At 41.1% G+C, this 20,000-nt stretch overlaps 2 protein-coding genes across 3 annotated transcripts in view; one reads left to right on the forward strand and one right to left on the reverse strand.

The window, feature by feature from the left end:
• Window positions 1-5,233: 5,233 nt before the first annotated feature.
• Window positions 5,234-20,000, forward strand: part of rtf2 (replication termination factor 2) — a 36,248-nt gene continuing 21,481 nt past the window's right edge. Inside the window, exons 1-5 of the mRNA XM_063215392.1 lie at window positions 5,234-5,433; window positions 5,748-5,842; window positions 8,014-8,107; window positions 8,488-8,627; window positions 9,267-9,345. Of these exons, the coding sequence (XP_063071462.1) occupies window positions 5,365-5,433; window positions 5,748-5,842; window positions 8,014-8,107; window positions 8,488-8,627; window positions 9,267-9,345 (477 nt within the window). The 5' untranslated portion in view covers window positions 5,234-5,364. The remainder of the gene's footprint in view (window positions 5,434-5,747; window positions 5,843-8,013; window positions 8,108-8,487; window positions 8,628-9,266; window positions 9,346-20,000) is intronic.
• The window catches only part of gcnt7 (glucosaminyl (N-acetyl) transferase family member 7), a 6,768-nt gene continuing 3,072 nt past the window's right edge, over window positions 16,305-20,000 (reverse strand). The window contains exons 2-4 of one of the 2 annotated variants that reach the window (XM_063216461.1): window positions 18,153-19,136; window positions 17,389-17,484; window positions 16,305-17,038 (exon numbers count right to left, since the gene is read on the reverse strand). In XM_063216461.1, coding sequence (XP_063072531.1) covers window positions 16,776-17,038; window positions 17,389-17,484; window positions 18,153-19,095 — 1,302 coding nt within the window. In that variant the 5' untranslated portion in view covers window positions 19,096-19,136 and the 3' untranslated portion in view covers window positions 16,305-16,775. Of the gene's footprint in view, window positions 17,039-17,388; window positions 17,485-18,152; window positions 19,215-20,000 lie in introns of those variants that run through there. The other variant, XM_063216462.1, reaches the window with a different exon arrangement.

Here is a 20,000-nt window from a genome sequence, read left to right on the forward strand (position 1 = left end):
GCAGGCCTGTGTGTGTGTGTGTGTGTGTGTGTGTGTGTGTGTGTGTGTGTGTGTGTGTGTGTGTGTGTGTGTGTGTGTGTGTGTGTGTGTGTGTGTGTGTGTGTGTGTGTGTGTGTGTGTGTGTGTGCGGGCGTGCATGCATGTGAGCATGCCTGCGTAGGAGCATACATGTGTGTGTGTGTATGTGCATCCCTGCGTGTGTGTGTGGTGGTAGGGGTGGTATGTACTGTAGTCAGAGTTAGTGTGGAGAGTGTGTATGTGTGAACAAGTGTTCATATTGCCATATATTAATTGGGAGCGGGCCAGCAGCAGTGTGGGATGAAAAAAAAGTAAAAGTCTCGCTCAAAGGCTCCCTACTGTGCAAACCTTTCAGCACCCAGTTTGCTTTCTGTGTTAAATACGGTATTGTCTGGGGCCCCAGCAGTGGCGGTTTACTGGGATATGCTCTGGAAGCGGATGATCTGATTAAAATCCAGAGCTACTATGCATTAACTGAAGACACACAGGACAAATACAGATTGGCCATGGATCGTATTCCCTACAGAAGGAAATTACACTCAAACGAAAGCGATATTTCATTATAAACACACACGCGCAGTGGAGGAGACCCGAGGAAAGAAAAAGAAAAAGAAAAAGAAAACTCGCTGTGGTTTAAAAATGGCGCGAGAAGTAATTGCACAACGGTATGTTTCAACCCTCTCCCGCCGCTTGGTAGCGCATATGTATCTTCAGTCCCCCCACTAACACACATAATCTCAATTTTCGTTTGTGTCTGCAAGCGCAGTGATCAGAGCGATGTGCACGCTGCGCGGTCCTCTTCTAATGCGTCTTTGTAGCGCAATTATCCTTCTAGTCTGTTCGCTGGAGTGAGGAAGGCAGAGCAGAGGAGAGCAGAGGAGACCAGAGTAGAGTAGAGCGGGGCAGCTTTGCCTCAAATTACTGGCTCTCAGAGCAGCATGCATAGAAATGCAGGAACCAGGCCGCAGCAGGGGGGGCCCCGTGCCAACACAAACAGAGCGGTGCCTTTCAAATTAGAGACGGTAAATGCATTTGACTCGGCGCCCTTCCACGGCCTCATGCGTGCAATTAATACTGGCCTGCTCGCCAGGGTTGCTTGCTTGTGCTCCAAACCCATAGGAGTATAGTTCACAGGAGACAGACGTGCCCGCCCTCTCTGCCCCCTCTGCCCCCACCACCACTGTCAGTATGCCCTCTTCAACCGATCCCCACAAAGAGTTAACCTATGCAGATGTGGATTAATGACTGATGTGTTGGATTTGTGCAATGTGGATTATGTGCAGTGGAATGCATATGTGCAGATTAACCCTATTCAGACTGGGCTTTTTTTGGCATTCCTGGGCCTGGGCGGGGGGCTCTTTTGACCCCCCCCTCATAACTCATGAACGGAATACGGTATGACCACCAAACTTTGGGGAGATGATCTACATATGGACATCTATGCATGACATCATTTTTGTGTCATTATCTGGTATTATGACGTCATTATGACATCATCTGTTTATAATGTCCAAAATCTCGCCATAATGTATTTTCCATCAAATGTAGGTAATGCACTTACATTTTAATGATTATATGCTTCAGACCACTTTAATGCTCACAACGTTGTCTGATGCTAATAGAAATAACAAAAAAATATGAAAAAGGAACAATGATGAGACTTAGATCAGTGATTTTCGGTCAGACATACCTGTCAGAAAACCGTTGCCATGGCAACGGCAAAAATGATAAACATAATCTTTTGGTACTAAACTGTAGCCAACGAAATTTTAGGAAAAGTCACCAAGTTTCGTAGACATAGCTTAAGTCGTTAAGGAATTACACGACATCAAAGTTGGTGCGGGCACTTTTAGCCCCCCCCCAGTCTGGATAGGGTTAAGGAGTGATATGTTGGATATGTGCATTGTGTGTGTGCGCCAATGTGTTGGACACCTTAATTTTCCCACTGGGTTTAATGACTTTTATTTACGGCACTCTGCTCTACTTCAGCCTGTCTATTAAGCAGGACTCCCCTCCAGCCCTTAGGCCAACTCCCCAGTCCACCCGTGGGTACAGCAACACCTTATGCTGCGCACACGATGCAATCATGAAGCATTGCCAGTGAGGTCCAGCCTTAAAAATATGTGATTCACTACTACTCAAAAAATGTTCATTACTACCACTACTACTAAGAAGAAGAAGAAGAAGAAAAAGAAGAAGAAGAAGAAAGAGAAGAAAGAGAAGAGAAAGAAGGAAAAAAAGAGAAAGAAGAAGACAAGAAGAAGAATTCATGTGATATCCTCATCGGAGCAGAGATGTGAAGTTGGTTTTCCTTGAGGTACCTGGCAGCTTGAGGGGCTGAGGTTCTATTTGGATGCCAATGTACAGTAGCCATAGTTTATTATTTATAGGGTTGTCATTATAATGGGATGTCCTATACATCTCCTACTAATCTGTTTATGCCAGTGTGAAGTGAAGGGTAATAACTCTGATTTTCAATGCACATAGACCGTAAACACAGAAGTGTTGTTGTTCCATCGCTGTTTTTTCCCTGTTCTGAGCATTCAGTCCCTTTTCTGAGTTGTCTGCAGTGTTTTGGAGTCCCTCTTACCATTTTTTAATGCTTTTTGCTGTCTGCGTTATTTGGCTAATTTGGATTTTCTCTCAATTGGCATTAGGCCTACAAAGGTTGTGCATGTCCAAATATGTTCGTCCAAATAATGTTTTTCGATGCATCTCACTTAAGTGGTTAGGGGTTTTCAAAGGCATTCTCTAACTCTAATTCTGTAAGTTTGAATGCAATATATATCTTCTGTCATTTTATTTACCATTTTGTGAATGAAAGAAAAAAGTATGTATTTACAAAATGCTACAGAGGCCATGTTTTACTGCAAAAAATGTTGTGGAATACCAGTGAATACCCCTGCACACTTTTTGAGTTGCACAGTCTTAAAAACAAATGTTAAGGGTGGTTTTAAGAACATATTTGGACATGCCCATAGACAGCCATTCTAAAGCCGGTTGAGACAAAATCCAAATTAGCCAAATAACAGAGAGAGCAGCAAACATAAAATAAATGGTGAGGGGGACTCTCAAACATTGCAAACAACTCAGACAAGGGGCCTAATGTTCAAATAGTGCACTTGTCCTTTAATCACTGTGAGCTAGGCCCTACATGCTTTGTATGATTCTGTGCTATACAGGTAGAATTATTATTTTTATTATTATTAACTGAATAAAGAAGATCTTGGGATGCATCAGGTTACATTGTTGGTGAAGCAGCGCAGAGTTTTCAGTGTGGGTACATGGTCGTTGCTGGCAAGACTTTCAAAGAGTTTTCAAAGAGTTTGTCAACATCACTCTTAAGGCGAATTAAAACCCATCTCCAAACATTTATCTCTGGGTAGAGGAGATGGGAGTAATCAAATTCCAAGCTTAACCCAATTTATGAGTTGCTGCTATGATGGACCTGATCGAACACATAACAGTATAGAGGGAGACAACATTTCACAGTCCATAAGATCTACAGTGCTTTATGAATGACAAGGAAATAATCACAAAAGGGAACGTGCTAGTAAAAACAGCATATGATACTGTGCTAATGGATGCAATGTTTTTTTCCCCTCCCCTGAGCAAGTCGCGTGGCCACACATGTCCACAAAGGTTGGGCTATACTGTACACAGAATAGTATAGGCCCTTTGGCAAACTAATGGTCAGTCACTGATGTGAAGGTCAATGGTAAACTAATCAGGCAATGGAAGGCACAGGAAGTAATTGAGTTAGTGCTCTCTGAGTCTTCTTGGAGGACTTTCATTCCTCACCCTAGCTGTCAAAAAGACTAACATGTCAGCAGGCTATTTGCCTGGCCAGTTTACTGTATACCCCATGGCAGAGCTGTTGGACCACAGAATCAAGCACACCAAATATTGGGCTGCTGATGGAGATCGCACACATGGATGCTGATGCAATAGTGTACTTTTATTGCATGTTTAGAAAATAAATAAAAGTGCTACCCAAGTAAGTGCAAACGTTTCGGTCAGTCAGACCATCCTCATGACTGAATGCATCCTTGCTCCTTCACCTATAACTTACGCACCCAGGGAGACAGGTAGGGGGGCAAAGGGGTCAGTTGTCCTGGGCCCAACTAGATAAAGGCCCCATAATTGTGTCTTTATTATATATTGAGTGAGGGGCCCTTTCAGATTACTTTGTCCTGGGCCCAGCAAAAGCTGTCAGTGGCCCAGCGGTGGGAAGAGGAAAGGCGCGGTACCTCCATTGGACAGAACAACAGCTGAGGCAGAGAAATATGTTGGCCTGTGGTTGGTTAGGACGTAATGAAAGCATTGCATACAACAGAGTGACACAGATAGACAACTGGTAATGAGGGATGTGCAGGGAAATTCCCCTGTCAATCAGGCAACTCAAAAAACTAGTCCTGTAGCCTCTTAGTGCAGATGGGGCTGTCGACAGACCTACTCTCTCTTTGCTGAAAACACTACAACACAACATGATAATAACATAGCCTATAACAATGCGGAGTCTAAGTAACCGATTTGGTCATTATTGCCATTTTGGTGCCATAAGGTTATAACAGAGGCTCTGCTGTCTGTGGGCCTGCTACTGGCATTAAAATAGCAACCCACATGTTTGATTGGAAGTTGAAAAAGAGACAACATGCTACATTTTCTGCAGTTTTTGTCCCTCATGTTTTTGTGCGGAGCAGTAGCCTAAAGAGCAAACTAGGTAGGTGCAAATAGTCATTAGACTCCGAAGCAACATTATGATACAAAAACTAAGTTGCGTAAAACTTTTTTCTGCTATCCATCCTCTGCTTTTGAAATTTTAAGTTTGAACTTTTGGCGTAAGAACTTTGAGACATTACTGTAACTGTGTGCAAGGTCATAGGCCTAAGTCTTACTTGTAATTTAGCCTATACTAGGCCTATGGAGATTTTCAACTGGAAATATCAAAAGATTGCATGTAAAATGCCAAGTAACTTTACTGAATGCAACATATGCGTCTAATATAACTAAATAATATTTTATATGACTCAGAGTACAGCAGATTCAGGAGAAAAATGCCAGTTGCATAATGATGTTATTGTTAGGTTAGGAGAAAGTCCCTAAAAGTACTGCAATGACGATGATAGCTACATAGCGCCATCTAGTGGTACAAAAGAGGGATGTTTTGATTACCTGACCGCATCAGTAGGGGGCGCTGAAGAAAAACTGTGAAGAAAATCTAGGCATTCGCTCTTGCTTCATCTCGTTGATTGTTTACAGTCGTTTGTCCTGAAGTTAGCATTTCTGTGTACAACTTCATACCATTAAAAACTTGCCTTCAAAAGTTCAAAGTAAGTCGTCAAAATGGGATGTGATGGAGGAACTATTCCCAAAAGACACGAGTTGGTCAAGGGGCCCAAGAAGATTGAAAAGGTAGGCGCTGTCGAGAACTGTCAAAATGCTATCGTTGGTTAGCTAGTATAGCTTGTTGCAGCTGGTGTAAAATAAGGTTTCAGTGAAAAACGGACTATCAATACAAAACTGTATATTACGAAGTCAACATGTAAAGAGTACCCACCACTGTCAAAGTTGTTGTAGAGACGCAATGCTCATTTTCCCTACTGGTAACCAAGCTGTATCCCTACGTACTTTGCTTAGCTGCTAGTCGCTATCATTTTAGACATGTCTGTCTTCCTTGCCCACCTTCATAATAACATAATACGACACACCTTTATGTATTTTCTCAGGTTGACAAGAATGCTGAACTAGCTGCTCGATGGAAGTACTGTGCATTGAGTCAGGAGAAACTGCGTCGCCCCATTGTGGCTTGTGATTTAGGAAGGTGAGTCACGTAGGTTACTGTATCGTTTTCACGCAATTAATTTCAAACCATGTCCAAAGAGGAAATAATGGCTTCCTTATATGCTTTGACTGTTATTTTTAAGGGTTCCCACTTCCCTTATGGGTCGGTCAATTATTGTAAGTAAACTATGCGCAATAAATGCAGGCCTACGGACAAACGGACAAACTGATAGGGTCTGTTCGTGATTTATTAATGAAGTGTGAGTTTGCATTGTTTTTTGTTGTTTATTTAAAGGTAGGCTATGTAGAGCAATGCCATCTGCCCTTGCCATTGGTACTCAATTCACTGTCAATATAGAGGGTAAAGAAATTCGCTACAGCCATTCTTTCTGTGGCAATCTTGTTCTTCACCAATACTTCACTACACCTGTCAGGTTGTCCAAGTAGGACAAATTGCCTATATTGGGCAAAAAAATGGGGATGTCAGTGGTACGTGGAATTTCGCCTAATTTGCCATTTTTGGGAAAATGTGTCCTGGGGTGTGACATCATTGGTGTGACATTTCTGTAAGATACAATACAATGATTAATATTCTGCACAAACATACCCCCAATGCTCTTTCTGCTTTAACCCCCACCCCACACACTCACAACTACCCACCCGCACCCCCACCCCCACCCACACACGCCTATGCATCGTACAGGCAGACAACTGTTATTTCACGGCATGGTTTCACTGTATTACTTGTAATAATTGTGTGAATGTGACAAATAAATCTCCTGGTATCCCTATATCATTGCATGATGCATGACAAATAAGTAAGGATTGAGATGACTAAGCATGTCACACCACAGGACATGAAGTCACACCACAGGATATTCACTGCATTGTGCTCATTTTAATCCTTTTGTATTCGTGACTGACCTCCAAGCTCATGTTAACTAGATAATGAAAAAAAAAAAAAGAAAAAAAAAAAAAGAAAAAAAAACTAGATAATGATATTGTGTTTAACCTTAAAGGACCAGTTCAGTCAATTTCAATATGCTGTTGTATTGCTCATGCTACCCTTGACTTGTCAGTACCCGGTGATGCCACATTTTTCGGCTAAACCCTTTCCGAGATATGAGCTATTCTAAATGGGGCAGCGTTTGTTTACATTTTTTTTTAAAAATGACATAGGCCTACTCCAAATATTTTCCCAAAAGGTACCGCTGTTTGCTAGTTGTCTGCTGATGTTGTATAAGCTTTCGGATGTTTTTGGGAATAAATAAAAATGTTTTTTTGAAATGTAAACAAAGCGCTTCCCCTATTACAATGACCAAGATCTCGGAAAAGGCTGAAGAAGAAGAAAAAAAAAACTCAGGTACTGACAAGTCCAGGGTAGTGTGAGCATTGCAACCCATGTTGAAATTTACTGAACTGGTCCTTTAATATGTGCTTTCACTCATTAAAAACTTTTTTTTCCTTCCATAAGAGCAGTCACACCACGGGACACCATACATGAACCTAAGCATTGTGTGACAGAAACATTGCAATATGTAGACAATATATTAAGAGGTTAATAGTCACCTTAAACTTCCATACCACTCTCCAATAACTGAGGTATAACTGGTTAGGAGCCTATCTGTAGCCTCTTACTGCAGCAGGGGTCGCCGGCGACCCTATTCACTTGCTGAAAATGCTGAACTACATCATAACAACATTGCTGTGACATTACAGAGAGCCATAGTGCTGTGCTAAGGGGTTAAGACCCTTGTAGTTGGCCTTGCAGCTGCCCGTCCACAAACCTGACTTAAATGTACGATTAAATGTACCACCACAGGAGGCAATTTGTGTTACGAAATTGAATTTGTAGTTAATATTACTGTATTGAGTTTTTTTCACATTAATATTTTTTAATATAAGGTTAATATTTATGCAATCATGCCAAAATATTTATAAAAAAATTCAAAATGTTGTTGGTTTATTTTATAGCTGTATGTATTCAAGGTTGTATTAATGTTACAGTTACACCACAGGACATTTGACATATAAACCTTTCCATAAATCTGAACAAAAATGTTTCTTCTCATCTAGGACTAATATGAAACATGATGTACCACATCTTCTTTCATTTACATATGTTTTCAAGAGGAAAAATATCAATTTTGTAGGTTTTTAACTAATGTTACGTAAAAACAGCCGCCCATGTATAATGTGTATTTCTTGTAGGTTTTACAACAAAGATGCCATGATCGAGTACCTCCTGGACAAGTCTGCTGAGAGACCAAACATTGAAGCAGCAGTACACATTCGAGGCATCAAGGTGGGTTTCAGAATGGTACCTTCCTTCACACGGCAACTCAACAGCTCACGAATGGGGCGTCATTGACTACTTTTAAAAGAAAAATTTTCTAGACCTGTGTTTCCCAACCTTTTTTGTGCTGCGTACCCCCTAAACCTTTTTGTCATTCCACGAGTTCCCCTTCACTCATGCTCTAGTTGTGTACTCTTTCTCAATCCAAATGTGTTTAAACCCCATATTTGTGATCATTCTTTTTTTCCCATGTGCACCCTGCAGTGTGCTCATGTGCCCCTTGAAGTATGGGTGACCCCTGGTTAGGAAAACTCTGCGCTTGACAACTAGACCTGATTAATTTCTGCTCTCTTGCTGATTTCCCCCCCTTACTTTCTCAACTGGAAAAGGATGTGAAGGAGCTGAATCTTACGGATAACCCAGCGTGGGAGGGGGAGAGGGCCAACTCTAAGGGCGACCGGTACGAGGACATGCACTGTGCTATGTTCATCTGCCCTGTGGTTGGATTGGAGATGAACGGCAAACACAAGTGAGTGAACCCCATTTACACACAAATAAATATAATAATCTCCCACCCCCTCTCTCTCTCTGTCACGTGCACACTCACACTCAAATGAATACCTCTCATCCTCTCCTTTTGATTGTGGTCTTGTGCATCCTTTGCACTCCATCTCTGTGGAGGAAACAGTAACATTTTCCAGCTGTCAACCTAGCCAGAGCAACTTTTCAGGGGCTTTCCCCCACTCAACATTCCGATTGCAAATGAGAAAATTACCTTTGAATTACATGTTGCATAGGAGAAGTAAGTAGTTGGAAATGGACCTGAAGACACACAAACACAACAACAACATCAACAAACATCAGAAAAATGTTGATGTCTGGAGCCTTGGGAACATCGATCTTGTATGCAGGCAACATCTTTTACACAGATTACACATCCACACATAATTTTAAATGGTTTCTTTTTTAAGAGCGTTATTAATTATCAGAAAGTACTTTTACATGAATATGACCTGTTCTTAAATCATTCATATTATGAGCCATTAGCATTGCATTATGGTCTTGCTGTTTTTGAAGAGGCCGGTGCAATATCCAGTCGGCTATGTTCTCTATTTCTGTTAGCAAAAATGAACTTTTGTCATGTCTGTCCTGGTATGGTTCCCTGTAGGTTCTGCTTTCTGAAGACATGTGGTTGTGTGTTCTCGGAACGTGCCTTGAAGGAGGTCAAGACTGAGATCTGCCATAAGGTAAGAGACTGGCAACATTTTACCTGCATCATCACTTTGAACACTTTGCATCATACGGCATGTGAATCAGTCACATATACAGTACAGTATAGGTGTATTAAGCAGCTGGTTTTCAGCTGGTAAACAGCCTATCGCTGGCTAGTGATTTCATATTCCCCACCAATTCCTGTTGATGTAACAAGTGAGATTTGACTTATCCATGTGTTTAAACTGAATTCAAAAATACAAACAAGAAAACCTTTTAAATAAAAATATCTTACCAAAGCCTACATCTTCATACACACTAAGGGCACACAAAAGCAAATTGGCAAAGAGATGCAAAGTCCTCCATTCCTTTTAGCCTGGTAAACCAGCGCCACCCGCTGGGCGCTGACATTTTTCAGCTGCGAGTGGGTCTGGCCTCGGATCTGAGAACGTTTTGAACACTGTGCCCTGAGTCTGGCAAAACCAATTACAACACAGAGATTTTTGAATCAAAGCGAGCAGGGTTTTGAGGGAGTGACGACGAAGCTTGCTACACCGTTGGGAAAGCACATCAACGCCAAAGATCACCGATTGGTCAGAGCGCCGGCACTGTTTGAAAAAACAACAGGTTGTTCTCATCAGCAATCGTCCTAGGTATCGTTCATTGGGGCCAGACTAAATTACTCCGGTCTCACATTTAGGCTGGTTTATCAGGCTACCATTCCTTCCTATGGAGGAAAGTGAAGAAGGGCAACAAAGTTGAAATAAGTGCATCTCTATACAAGTGAGGAGCAACTTTCACCACCAGCGGCCAATCAAATCAACAATACAGATGTTTTGATTTTTTTTGGATTTGCCGCTATCACCTGTTAAATGTTGAGTTGTTGGAAAGGAAGACCGATTTTCCTCACTTTATTTTGAAATTTGCTTCCATGTGTCCCCATTGTAAGGGCACAACTGGTATTCGAGGGAAATGTTGACCCACCCCAGTTCAATCAAATAGTTATTTCTCCTGTTCAAACATGAGCAGCTGACTAAGCTGTGGACCATAAAAGAAGACATAAGTGTTGCGGGAATATTACAGTTGCAAAACGCTGTTATCACACAATCTAAACAGAATATTCTGGAACTTGAATACCGACAATATTCCATTTCAAACCGTAATACTCCGTTCATGTAACGGCACTCGCTGAAGCAACCCTGATGGTTATCCTTTTCTATACTAACATTTCAGTTGCACAGAAATCATTTTACTATCTGTTGAACAGTATTACTAGATTTTACTATCTGTTTAACAGCCTGTCAAGGTAAATGGTCACATGCACAAGGAGTTTTGAGTGATGCATTACACAGAAAATCGGTGAGAGCTAGATAAAATGCACCTGTGTGTACAATCATCAGTCATTTGCATCAGTCATAGACTTGTTGTTTGCATGGCTTCTGCTGGCTTTACTTTGTGTATCAGAAGTGTTGTGTGCTTTGGTCTTTATGCAAATTTTAGTGGATGTTCAGGGTAGTATTGCTTTAATTAAAGGTTTTGAGACAGTGACTTGTATGTTCTCATGCATGTTCTGGTTTGATAACATGATGCCACAGAGGAGGCCTTTCGTGTCCCTTACTTGTGCTTGACTTAATTTACGGAAGGAAATGACACCAATTAGACTAATGTCTGTCTTTCCTGTGCAGTAACGCCTGAAAAAAAGAAAACAGTGCTTGGTGGCTTTCTATGAAATCAAGTAGCTTGTAGTAAGGCAAGGCAAGTTTATTTGTATAGCACATTTCATACACAGGTGCAACTCAATGTGCTTCACAAGATTAACAAATGCAAAAAAGAAAGGAAACATGGAAGAAAGAAGGAAATAAATTAGAGTCAAAGAACATTTAAAACATTAAGATAAAACATAAGGTAAAATGATAATAATAATAAAATACAAAAATAAAATAAACATAAAAAATTAAAAATAAGAATTTGAGCTAGGGGAAAGCATGTGAGAACAGCTTTGTCTTGAGTCTAGATTTAAAGCTATCAATAGTGGGTGCATTTTTTACGTCATCTGGAAGCTGGTTCCAAAGCTTTGAAGCATAGAAGCTAAAGGCTGCCTCTCCACACTTTGTTTTGACTTTTGAAGTAGTTGTTTCATGTGATAAAACTATATAATATTTGGAATTTAGATCCACATAAAATTAGAAGTGTTTTTGATTGCCTTTTTATTGTTGATTATTATTTCGTTGCATGTATCGGTCCAGGGTCATGCCACTTGTCACCATTTGAAGGCCAACCAGATGTGAAGTTTGCAGCTAGTGGACACCACTTTTATGCCTCAATGATATAAAAATCACACAATCTGGCAAGATCGTATGTGACCGGGCTGATTCTATTATTTTATTAACAAAAGCTGTTTAAACACAATCTCCCTAAATTTCCACAAGTCAGTGTTAAGGGGCTACCCTGCAGAACTGAGGCTTTCACCCGAAGGCTTTCACTGTAAAAAATAGCACAAATTAACCAGCTACCTCAGAATTCCAAATCCTTATTGCAAGTTGTGTGAAGCTTTGAATTGAAGATTTGTGTTAAAAAAAACACACACAATAATGAGGTGTGTCAATGGTAGTGTACTGTTTATCTAATGTACTGACCTCTCCATATCCTAACAGTCAGGTCTACAGAGCTGCATAAATATTTAAATTCAGTTTGACCAGGAGATGTTGTTAACATTGTTGAAATCTGTTGTCTTTTCACGTTTACTGTTTGCATCAAAAAGAACCAAAGTGAACAGGCAGCCAAGGTTGTTGAAGTTCACCCAGTTCACTTCACTGCAGGCAAATTGTGCTTAATTAGATCTTATTTTTGGCATGTTATTAACCTTGTAACAAATGTGTTTTGAAGGGGGAATGTACCATAGTATTTTCACCACAGGTGCTGAACAGCTCTTTTATTTTTAAATGGTTCATGGACAATATTCAGTCAGCAACATATTACCCATCACTTATCACCGTGCCTGTCAAACAACCAGGTATCATATTACACTTAGCCCAGTAAAAGCCGAGGTTTCACAAGAATTCTAGCTCATCATGAAGGCAATAAAAAGGCACATCATTTTTTCCTTGAAATGTTAATATGAAATGTAGAGAATGTCACATCCTTGCTTCCTCTATGCCTTAATAATATATGACTTGAGATGTTAATGTCTCACTATTATAATATTCATAGAGTAAAAAAATCCAAAAATGAGATTGACTAGGATCTCTGGCATTATCCTTGTTATCATTACCTGACTAGCAGCACCATTTTCACGCCAAAGTTCATGGTTCAGTTGAAAACATAGACGCTCAGTATTCAGCACCTCTTGCCACTCTCAACGTCTTTTGGTGATAAGTGAAGAATCTGTCACACACACACACACACACACACACACACACACACACACACACACACACACACACACACACACACACACACACACACACACACACACACACACACACACACACACACACACACACACACACACACACACACACACACACACAGTGATAACTGTTTAATGCCTGTCAGTGTGTCTTCATCTAGCAAACTAGAAGTCTTGTGTTGCAAAAGGCATCAAAAGCAAAAGGACTCCATCTAATGATCAATATTTTGATATGTTGAGTACTAGACTGTGGTGTGTGTTCGCTGTGGTGAGATGTGTTAATGCCTGCTATTTGGGTTTGTATTTGATTGTACAGCTGCATGGTCGATTATTGTTTTGTTTTGAACTTTATTGCCAGTCTGTTCTCTTCAAGCTGGGGGATACTGCATTTCTCCATACAGTACTGTCCATTAGTGGATGGTGGACATAACAATATGAGGATGTAAGTGATGGCTGAATGGTTGCTTACTTGCTGCTTAGAATTGCATGAATGAATAGCAGAAGTATTTTCCTGTCTCACCAAATCTCTGATGCAGACGGCGTTCTTCTATCAAATAGACAGCGCTCTTTCATGTAGGTGAATTATGCAGTTGCCAGAATGCCTGGTATATGAGTATGATTTTAGAAAAAAAAATATGCATACCTGATAAATCCATCATACTCATTGTCGCAAATGTGCATAATAATTACACCATTGCCATATTTTTTGGAGAGCACTTGCATATATGTGTATACTTCAAACACCACTACTGTGTGCTTCAAACATAACACACAAAGTACCTGGGTTTTGTTTTTTCAAGAAGTCAAAATAGTTCTTAATTTAAGCTTTGAAGGGTGAGTTTTTTTCTGTGTCTGTGTGTGCGTACGGTACCATACGGCCGTATAACAATACGCAAACCATGGCTAGTATGGCTCTCATGGACATACGTAAGATAACCTTCCTAGACTCCAGGCTGTCTGCCCGCCCAGCCTCTGCCCATCACCTGTCAGCTGGGTGTCGGGTATATACTGGCCAGTGATGTAAAGCAGGCACGTGTCAGGCAACAGCTTCTCTTGCCGATTGCAGAAGTGCACTCCAGCAGCACTGTAGCTGAAAGCTCTGCTACAAAGTGCAAAAAGCCATTGATGGCTGACATAAAGATGTGACCACTGCTTCATTTTATAGAGACTGCTACAACATGTAGAGTCCATTGCACAACGTTGTTAGTGAATGTTAAGTAAAACATGAAAAAATGTATTGCCGCTGGAAGGCTCAATCTTATGGTCAACAATTAAGCAAAGAACGCCAAAATATTTAATGTATATAAATATAATCAAAGATAAGGAGTGGAAGTTAAACATAGAAGGCCTTATATTATTTTAAAATGTTTATTATTATTATTTTATATATAATCATTTCATTTTTACAAAAAGCTCTGATCAGCTACTTATGTCATCCACAATTTAACAAAAGCAAGTGGCTCAGTAAAGCAGCCTACAGCAGCCACCACACACATTTCCAGATGTGACGTATTTAAGACTTTTAACATCAGTGAGTACAAGAGCTGCAATTTACTATTCATGGCAATTTGATAATCTCCACTTGTAGAGAGTTACTTGTGCACAATCCCTGGTGCTGAACAAAAAAATATGTATTTTTGGAAAAAAGGTTCGCACACTCCTTTTGGATTTTTTTCCTCTTTGAGTTATTTTTTCTTTTTATTCATTCATTGACAAGCATGATGACGTTTCGACTTCTCTGCGAATCTGAGGAAGACCGAGAGGTCGAAACGTCATCATGCTTGCCAATGAATGAATAAAAAGAAAAAATAACTTGAAGAGAAAAATCCAAAGGAGTGTGCAAACCTTTTTTCCAAAAATGTAATTATCTCCAGCAATGCAAATACAAACTTAAGCAGCATTTTTCTGCCCATAAATATTCAAGAATTAAGTTTGTGTTGCAAACAATGGATATTCAACTAAATTGATAATTGTACAGTATGAAACATTAAACAAACAAAATGTGACATAAATATAAGGTTGGTACAAATAAAAGACGAAGGACAAAGAGCAATGCAAGTGATATGCTGTTCTTCAACTCACATAATTACACACATTTCATTTTCAATTTACTTTATATATCATTTCATTTCCAATTTAATTTCAAATTCAATACTTTTGATTATACACAGATATTGTGCTATTTGCATGCTGTTTTTCACACATATGGTGGTTGTTGTGTGTGTGGGTTGAGGACAAGCTCCTGATCAGGTGTTATTTGGGTATAACAGCTTTGAGAGTTTGTTTGCATCATCTTGGTAGAGGCGTGAAACCACTGGTCTCTTAAGGGAGCCTGGACCTAATTGTAAACACGGCAGTCTCTCTAAAGATTAGCAGTTGACTGACTCGATAGGTCTTTGTCCTTAGCACAGTCCCACATTGGAATAGACTATTACTGCATGGGATGGTCTACATGATATGCTCAAGCCATATGTTCCTACCAGAGCGTTGCGTTCCTCCAATACCAACCGTTGAGCCTTGGCCTCTACTCACACAAGGCAACCCCAGTCCAAACGGTTTTCTGTCATTGTTTCTCAATGGTGGAATGAGCTACCAGTTGCTACAAGAGCAGGGTCATCCCTCTCAACCTTCAAGAAGCTAGTGAAGACTCACCTCTTCCGAGAAAGGTTCCTCTTCCCTGCTTAACACTCTAACATAACTAATTCTGCTCACCTTGTAGCCTTTAGTTTTTAGTCTCTTTCCTTAGTCTTAGTCTCTGAGGTCTTTCCTTAAGCCACTGCTATTAAAATCTCTTACAGTGTATGTACCTAACATCTTTATGTACCTAATTTGCTTTTAACATCCTTTAAAATCCTTTACGTATTTTTTCTTTATCACTGTGTTGGACATTGTTGTCAGTGTTGCAACTGTACACTGCGCCTAGATGTCTTGCTTATCTTCCAATTTGCCTTGTTACCTTCCTATTATTTAATGTTGCCTCTTACCTTGTGTTTGACAATGTTGTCAGTGTTGCAACTGTACACTGCACCTTGAGGTCTTGTTTACTTTTTGCTACTTTTAATGCATTGTAATCTTCTTTACTCTTTGTAGGACAATGCTATCAGTGTTGCAACTGTACACTGTGCCTTACCCTGTGCTTGTTTAAATTGCTCCTTGGAAGTTGATTTGAACAAAGGCGTCTGCTAAATACTAATGTAATGTAATGTAATGTAATGTAACATGGAAACAAAGACAATTTTAGATGGGGCTGATGGTCTTAATTTCAATTTCCCAATGGGGTGTCAACATGATTTATAATTCAGTCAGTTCTCATATTTGTAACAGTGGCCTTTTCTACTTAGGTCATAAATATAGTGCGGAGTAAATGCCTGTAAAAGTTGGAACACAACTTAAAAAATACAAAACAACATGTATTTACCTTTTACGAGCATATTAATTACTTTCACAAGTAATTGATGTTCAACAATATGCACAGCTAGCCCACATGAACAGTAAATAATTCTAAACATGTCCACTGTCACATCTAGGCCCTTTTCTGAGTTGTCTGCAATCCATTGGACTGGTACTCACTGATGTTTGGATGTTTGGATGTTTGCTTATGGCTCCATTAGTTGGCATTCCATTATTTTTGTCTCAACCTGCTTTGGAATGGCTGTCTATGGGCATGTCCATATCGGTCCTTAAAACCCTAAACATTCATTTTCAAAAATGTGCAACTCGCTGAGTGGTTTGTGGTGTTCACTGGTATCATCTAACAAGTTTGATAGCGAAATATGATGCCTTGTCTTTCATTTTGTAAATGAAAGAATAAATGGGATGGGCAAAACTTTTTTGTGTAATACCAGTGCTCTCTTGCATTTCAGACAACTTAGAAAATGGGCTAGATGTGGTAAATAGTGGACATATCCTTTCAAAACGGTGTCTGCATGGAATCATAATTTCCCCTTGGTCCGTTGTTGTACATCTGTATGTTTTTCATGAGCTGAACTGAGTGCGGTCGCTCCCTTTGGAAGGCTTTCCACAGCTCACTGTCTGTGAAGCGCTGATCCCCGTCAGCTACCTTGTGCACAGCGGGTTATTTGTCTGTCCTGCTGTGCGGTTCCAGTGTTGGCAGGTGTCCACCACCTCTGCCAGGTGCCACCCGGGCTGTATGGGCACTGCCGCTTGCCGTAGCACTTTCACACGGTGCCACTGTTCTAAACAATCCAGAGCTTCTGGAAAGGTTTCACTCTCAAATTTGTTGGCGAACATGCTCTGCTTGCTGATGACCCAGGGGATATCGTCTATTCCGTAGATACAGATCTCCCTGATGTAATGTCCTGAGAAAAGGAGCACATAACCTAGTGATTACACACACACACACACACACACACACAATAAGTCTGAGGCTAAAACCTGTTTTGTCAACTTTTACTGTTTGATGTCCTTCTGCCCTTGAAGTCTGATGATGATCATCTAGTATACTGTTGGTACTGTGCTTTTGAATATGGCCATAAATCATTATGCCCATTCTGATTATCATAGAGCTGCACAAGGAGAGCCATATTAAAATAACAAATTTGAATAATAAAATTTCATTTTTTTGCATAATCAGCCTAAATATACCCCATACTTCTATCCTCCCCCATAAAGCTCTAATAAGGCCAACAGTGATGTGGAAAAGTGGTACCTTTGCAGCCATTGTGTTCTGTCCCTTCTTGGTCCCGCCACTTTATGGCTCGAATGTTCCCCTCCCAACCTCCATAAATATGGCTTCCTGGCGCATCTTTGAATTAGAGCATTGACACAACTGTATTCAGTACAGGCCAACAGTTTGCACTCACCTTCTCATTCAATGCATTCTCTTTATTTTCTTGGCTATTTACAGTACATTTCAGATTCTCATAGAGGGCATGAACACATGTAGAATCGTGTGCTTAACAAAAAATATCAATATTAGCAGTTGTCCAACAGTGATGTCAGCTGTCTATCCACTTGACTTCTACACAAGTAGGTACACATTGCGGAACCAAAGCGAAACACATTGGTGTGCTGAATCAGCAGTTTTGTGAGCTGGATAGATGGTTATCCAGTGTTGAGATATTAATGGATTGGGCATTGATCCCTTGTGGATATCTTGCTGGTTGGCCAATTGACATTAAATCAATGTAAATTTGATTGAACTTGATTGAATTTGAAAAACTTTACTGCACTTCTTGAATTCCTATTATTCCGCAGCCAAACAGATATTTGTCTTCATGTCAGTGACTTCTTTGTTCTTTGTATTTTATAAATAAATAGACCTACTTATGCATGTACACACACACACACACACACACACACACACACACACACACACACACACACACACACACACACACACACACACACACACACACACACACACACACACACACACACACACACACACACACACACACAGTTCTCACTCACCGGTCAGGTGGTTGAGTGTGACCCAGTAGTGCTCATCTGGACTGAAGGTGTCCTCAGACCATTCCAGGAGGTCTCTGGCTATGGAACTCTCAAGTGCAAACTCCACAAACTCACGGGTGAGCGAGTAGTAAGCGGTGCCAAAGTAAATCTGGAGGTTTTGCGGCGGTGGTCCCTTCTTATAGCTCAGCTTGGTCATGTACGATCCCCGCGCCTCGTAACGAAACTCGGTGCGGTAGTGTTTGTCCTGTGGCTGCTTGACCCCAGGCGTCATGTTGCGGTCACGCCACTCCTTGCTCTGCATGTACCGCACCAGCTCCAGGTTGCTCTGGATGGGGAAGTCCTGCCCGCAGAGATTAATGACCTTCCTCCAGTGCACGGACGACTTGAGCAGGTCTCTCATGCAGTTGATGTCCGCCTGCAGCCGGGAGAAGCCGCCGTAAGTCACCTTCTCGCTCTGCGTGGCTATGAACACGTTGTGGAAGCATCCAGTCAGGAGCTCCACGCTCTTCCTGTAGCCAAGGGTAGCCTTCTGGTCCACGTGGATGCAGTAGACATTCTGTGGGGCGTAGATGGCCCTCAGCAACCTGGCAAACGTCTCCAGCTCTTTGTGTATTGTGATGACAAAGGCCAGCGGGTACTCTTCTTCCTCCTTGCTCAGAGTCTGGTTAATGAAGCGACAGTTGGACCATAAGTAAGAGCAGTTCAGTGTCGACGTCGAGGAGTAGCCATCCAAGTGACACTGGGCGCTCTGCCACTTGGCTGTTTCGTTCCTGCTGTGCCCCAGGACCTGACACTGCTGGGGAAAAGACCTGCGCGTGAAGAGGTGGCTCTGGGCGCGAGGCGTGTCGAACCCCGTGGCCTTCAGGTAGATGACGGAGCAGATGAAGATGCTTATCCCCAGGCAGAAGAGAAAGCTGCACTTGGTGTCCTCAAGCTGGGGCATGCTATCGCCAGCATTGGCCAGACGCAAAATGGACTCACTTCCTGTAGATCAGAGTAGAGAATAAATGAATGAATAAATGTAGCAATGGCAGGAGCAGAATGGGCTCACTTCCTGTTGAGTAGAGCAGACTTTTCACTTTTAAAATCCCTTTATTGAACCATTGCATGGTCTATACATCCACAAAAATGGTCAACACCCCCACCAAACCCCCGCCCACCCACCCTAACCCATTAAAATCAACCCACTACCAATGGAAACCTAGCCCACCACCTGTACTGACTGACCATACCCCCTTATCCACGCACCACTTCTTTACAAAACTATCAGTATTCCCTGTGACCTGATAGTAAGTGTACTCAACCGTAATCCTAGACTCAACTAGAGCTTTAAACATTAATTTTACCCGTCCCCTACAGTCCCCTCCTCTTCCAACTTATTACATTTCCAGATGGACAACTTTGCTCGTCTGATCAAAAAGTAGAGCAGGAGGAAATATACTTTATCGATGCCAAAGAAAAACAATGACAGGAGCATACTAATAATCCACAATGCACAGATCAAATACAGTATATTGCACACTTCCACATATATAGAAAAAAATCCTTTGCAAAAACAAGAAATCACTGCAAGGAAAGAAAGTGCCCAGTGATGGAAACGACTTCTTATTTCATTCTAACTGTAATAATTAATTGTAATAAGTAAATAATGACTTGTTAGTAATTCCAATGCCATTCAGGTTTCTTAGTGGGTTGCGAATATGTGACATGTACATACGTAGACCTGGTGCATCAAATGTGATCCAGAAATAGAAGGAATACTTGTGATCCTTCAGGTGTGGACAGGCGAGCTATGCTGTTGTCGTGAACCAGCCCAGCTAAACAATGTGTGGAAGTCAAACTAGTTAC

This window comes from Engraulis encrasicolus, chromosome 14 (assembly GCF_034702125.1).
Source record: "Engraulis encrasicolus isolate BLACKSEA-1 chromosome 14, IST_EnEncr_1.0, whole genome shotgun sequence".
NCBI lineage: Eukaryota > Metazoa > Chordata > Actinopteri > Clupeiformes > Engraulidae > Engraulis > Engraulis encrasicolus.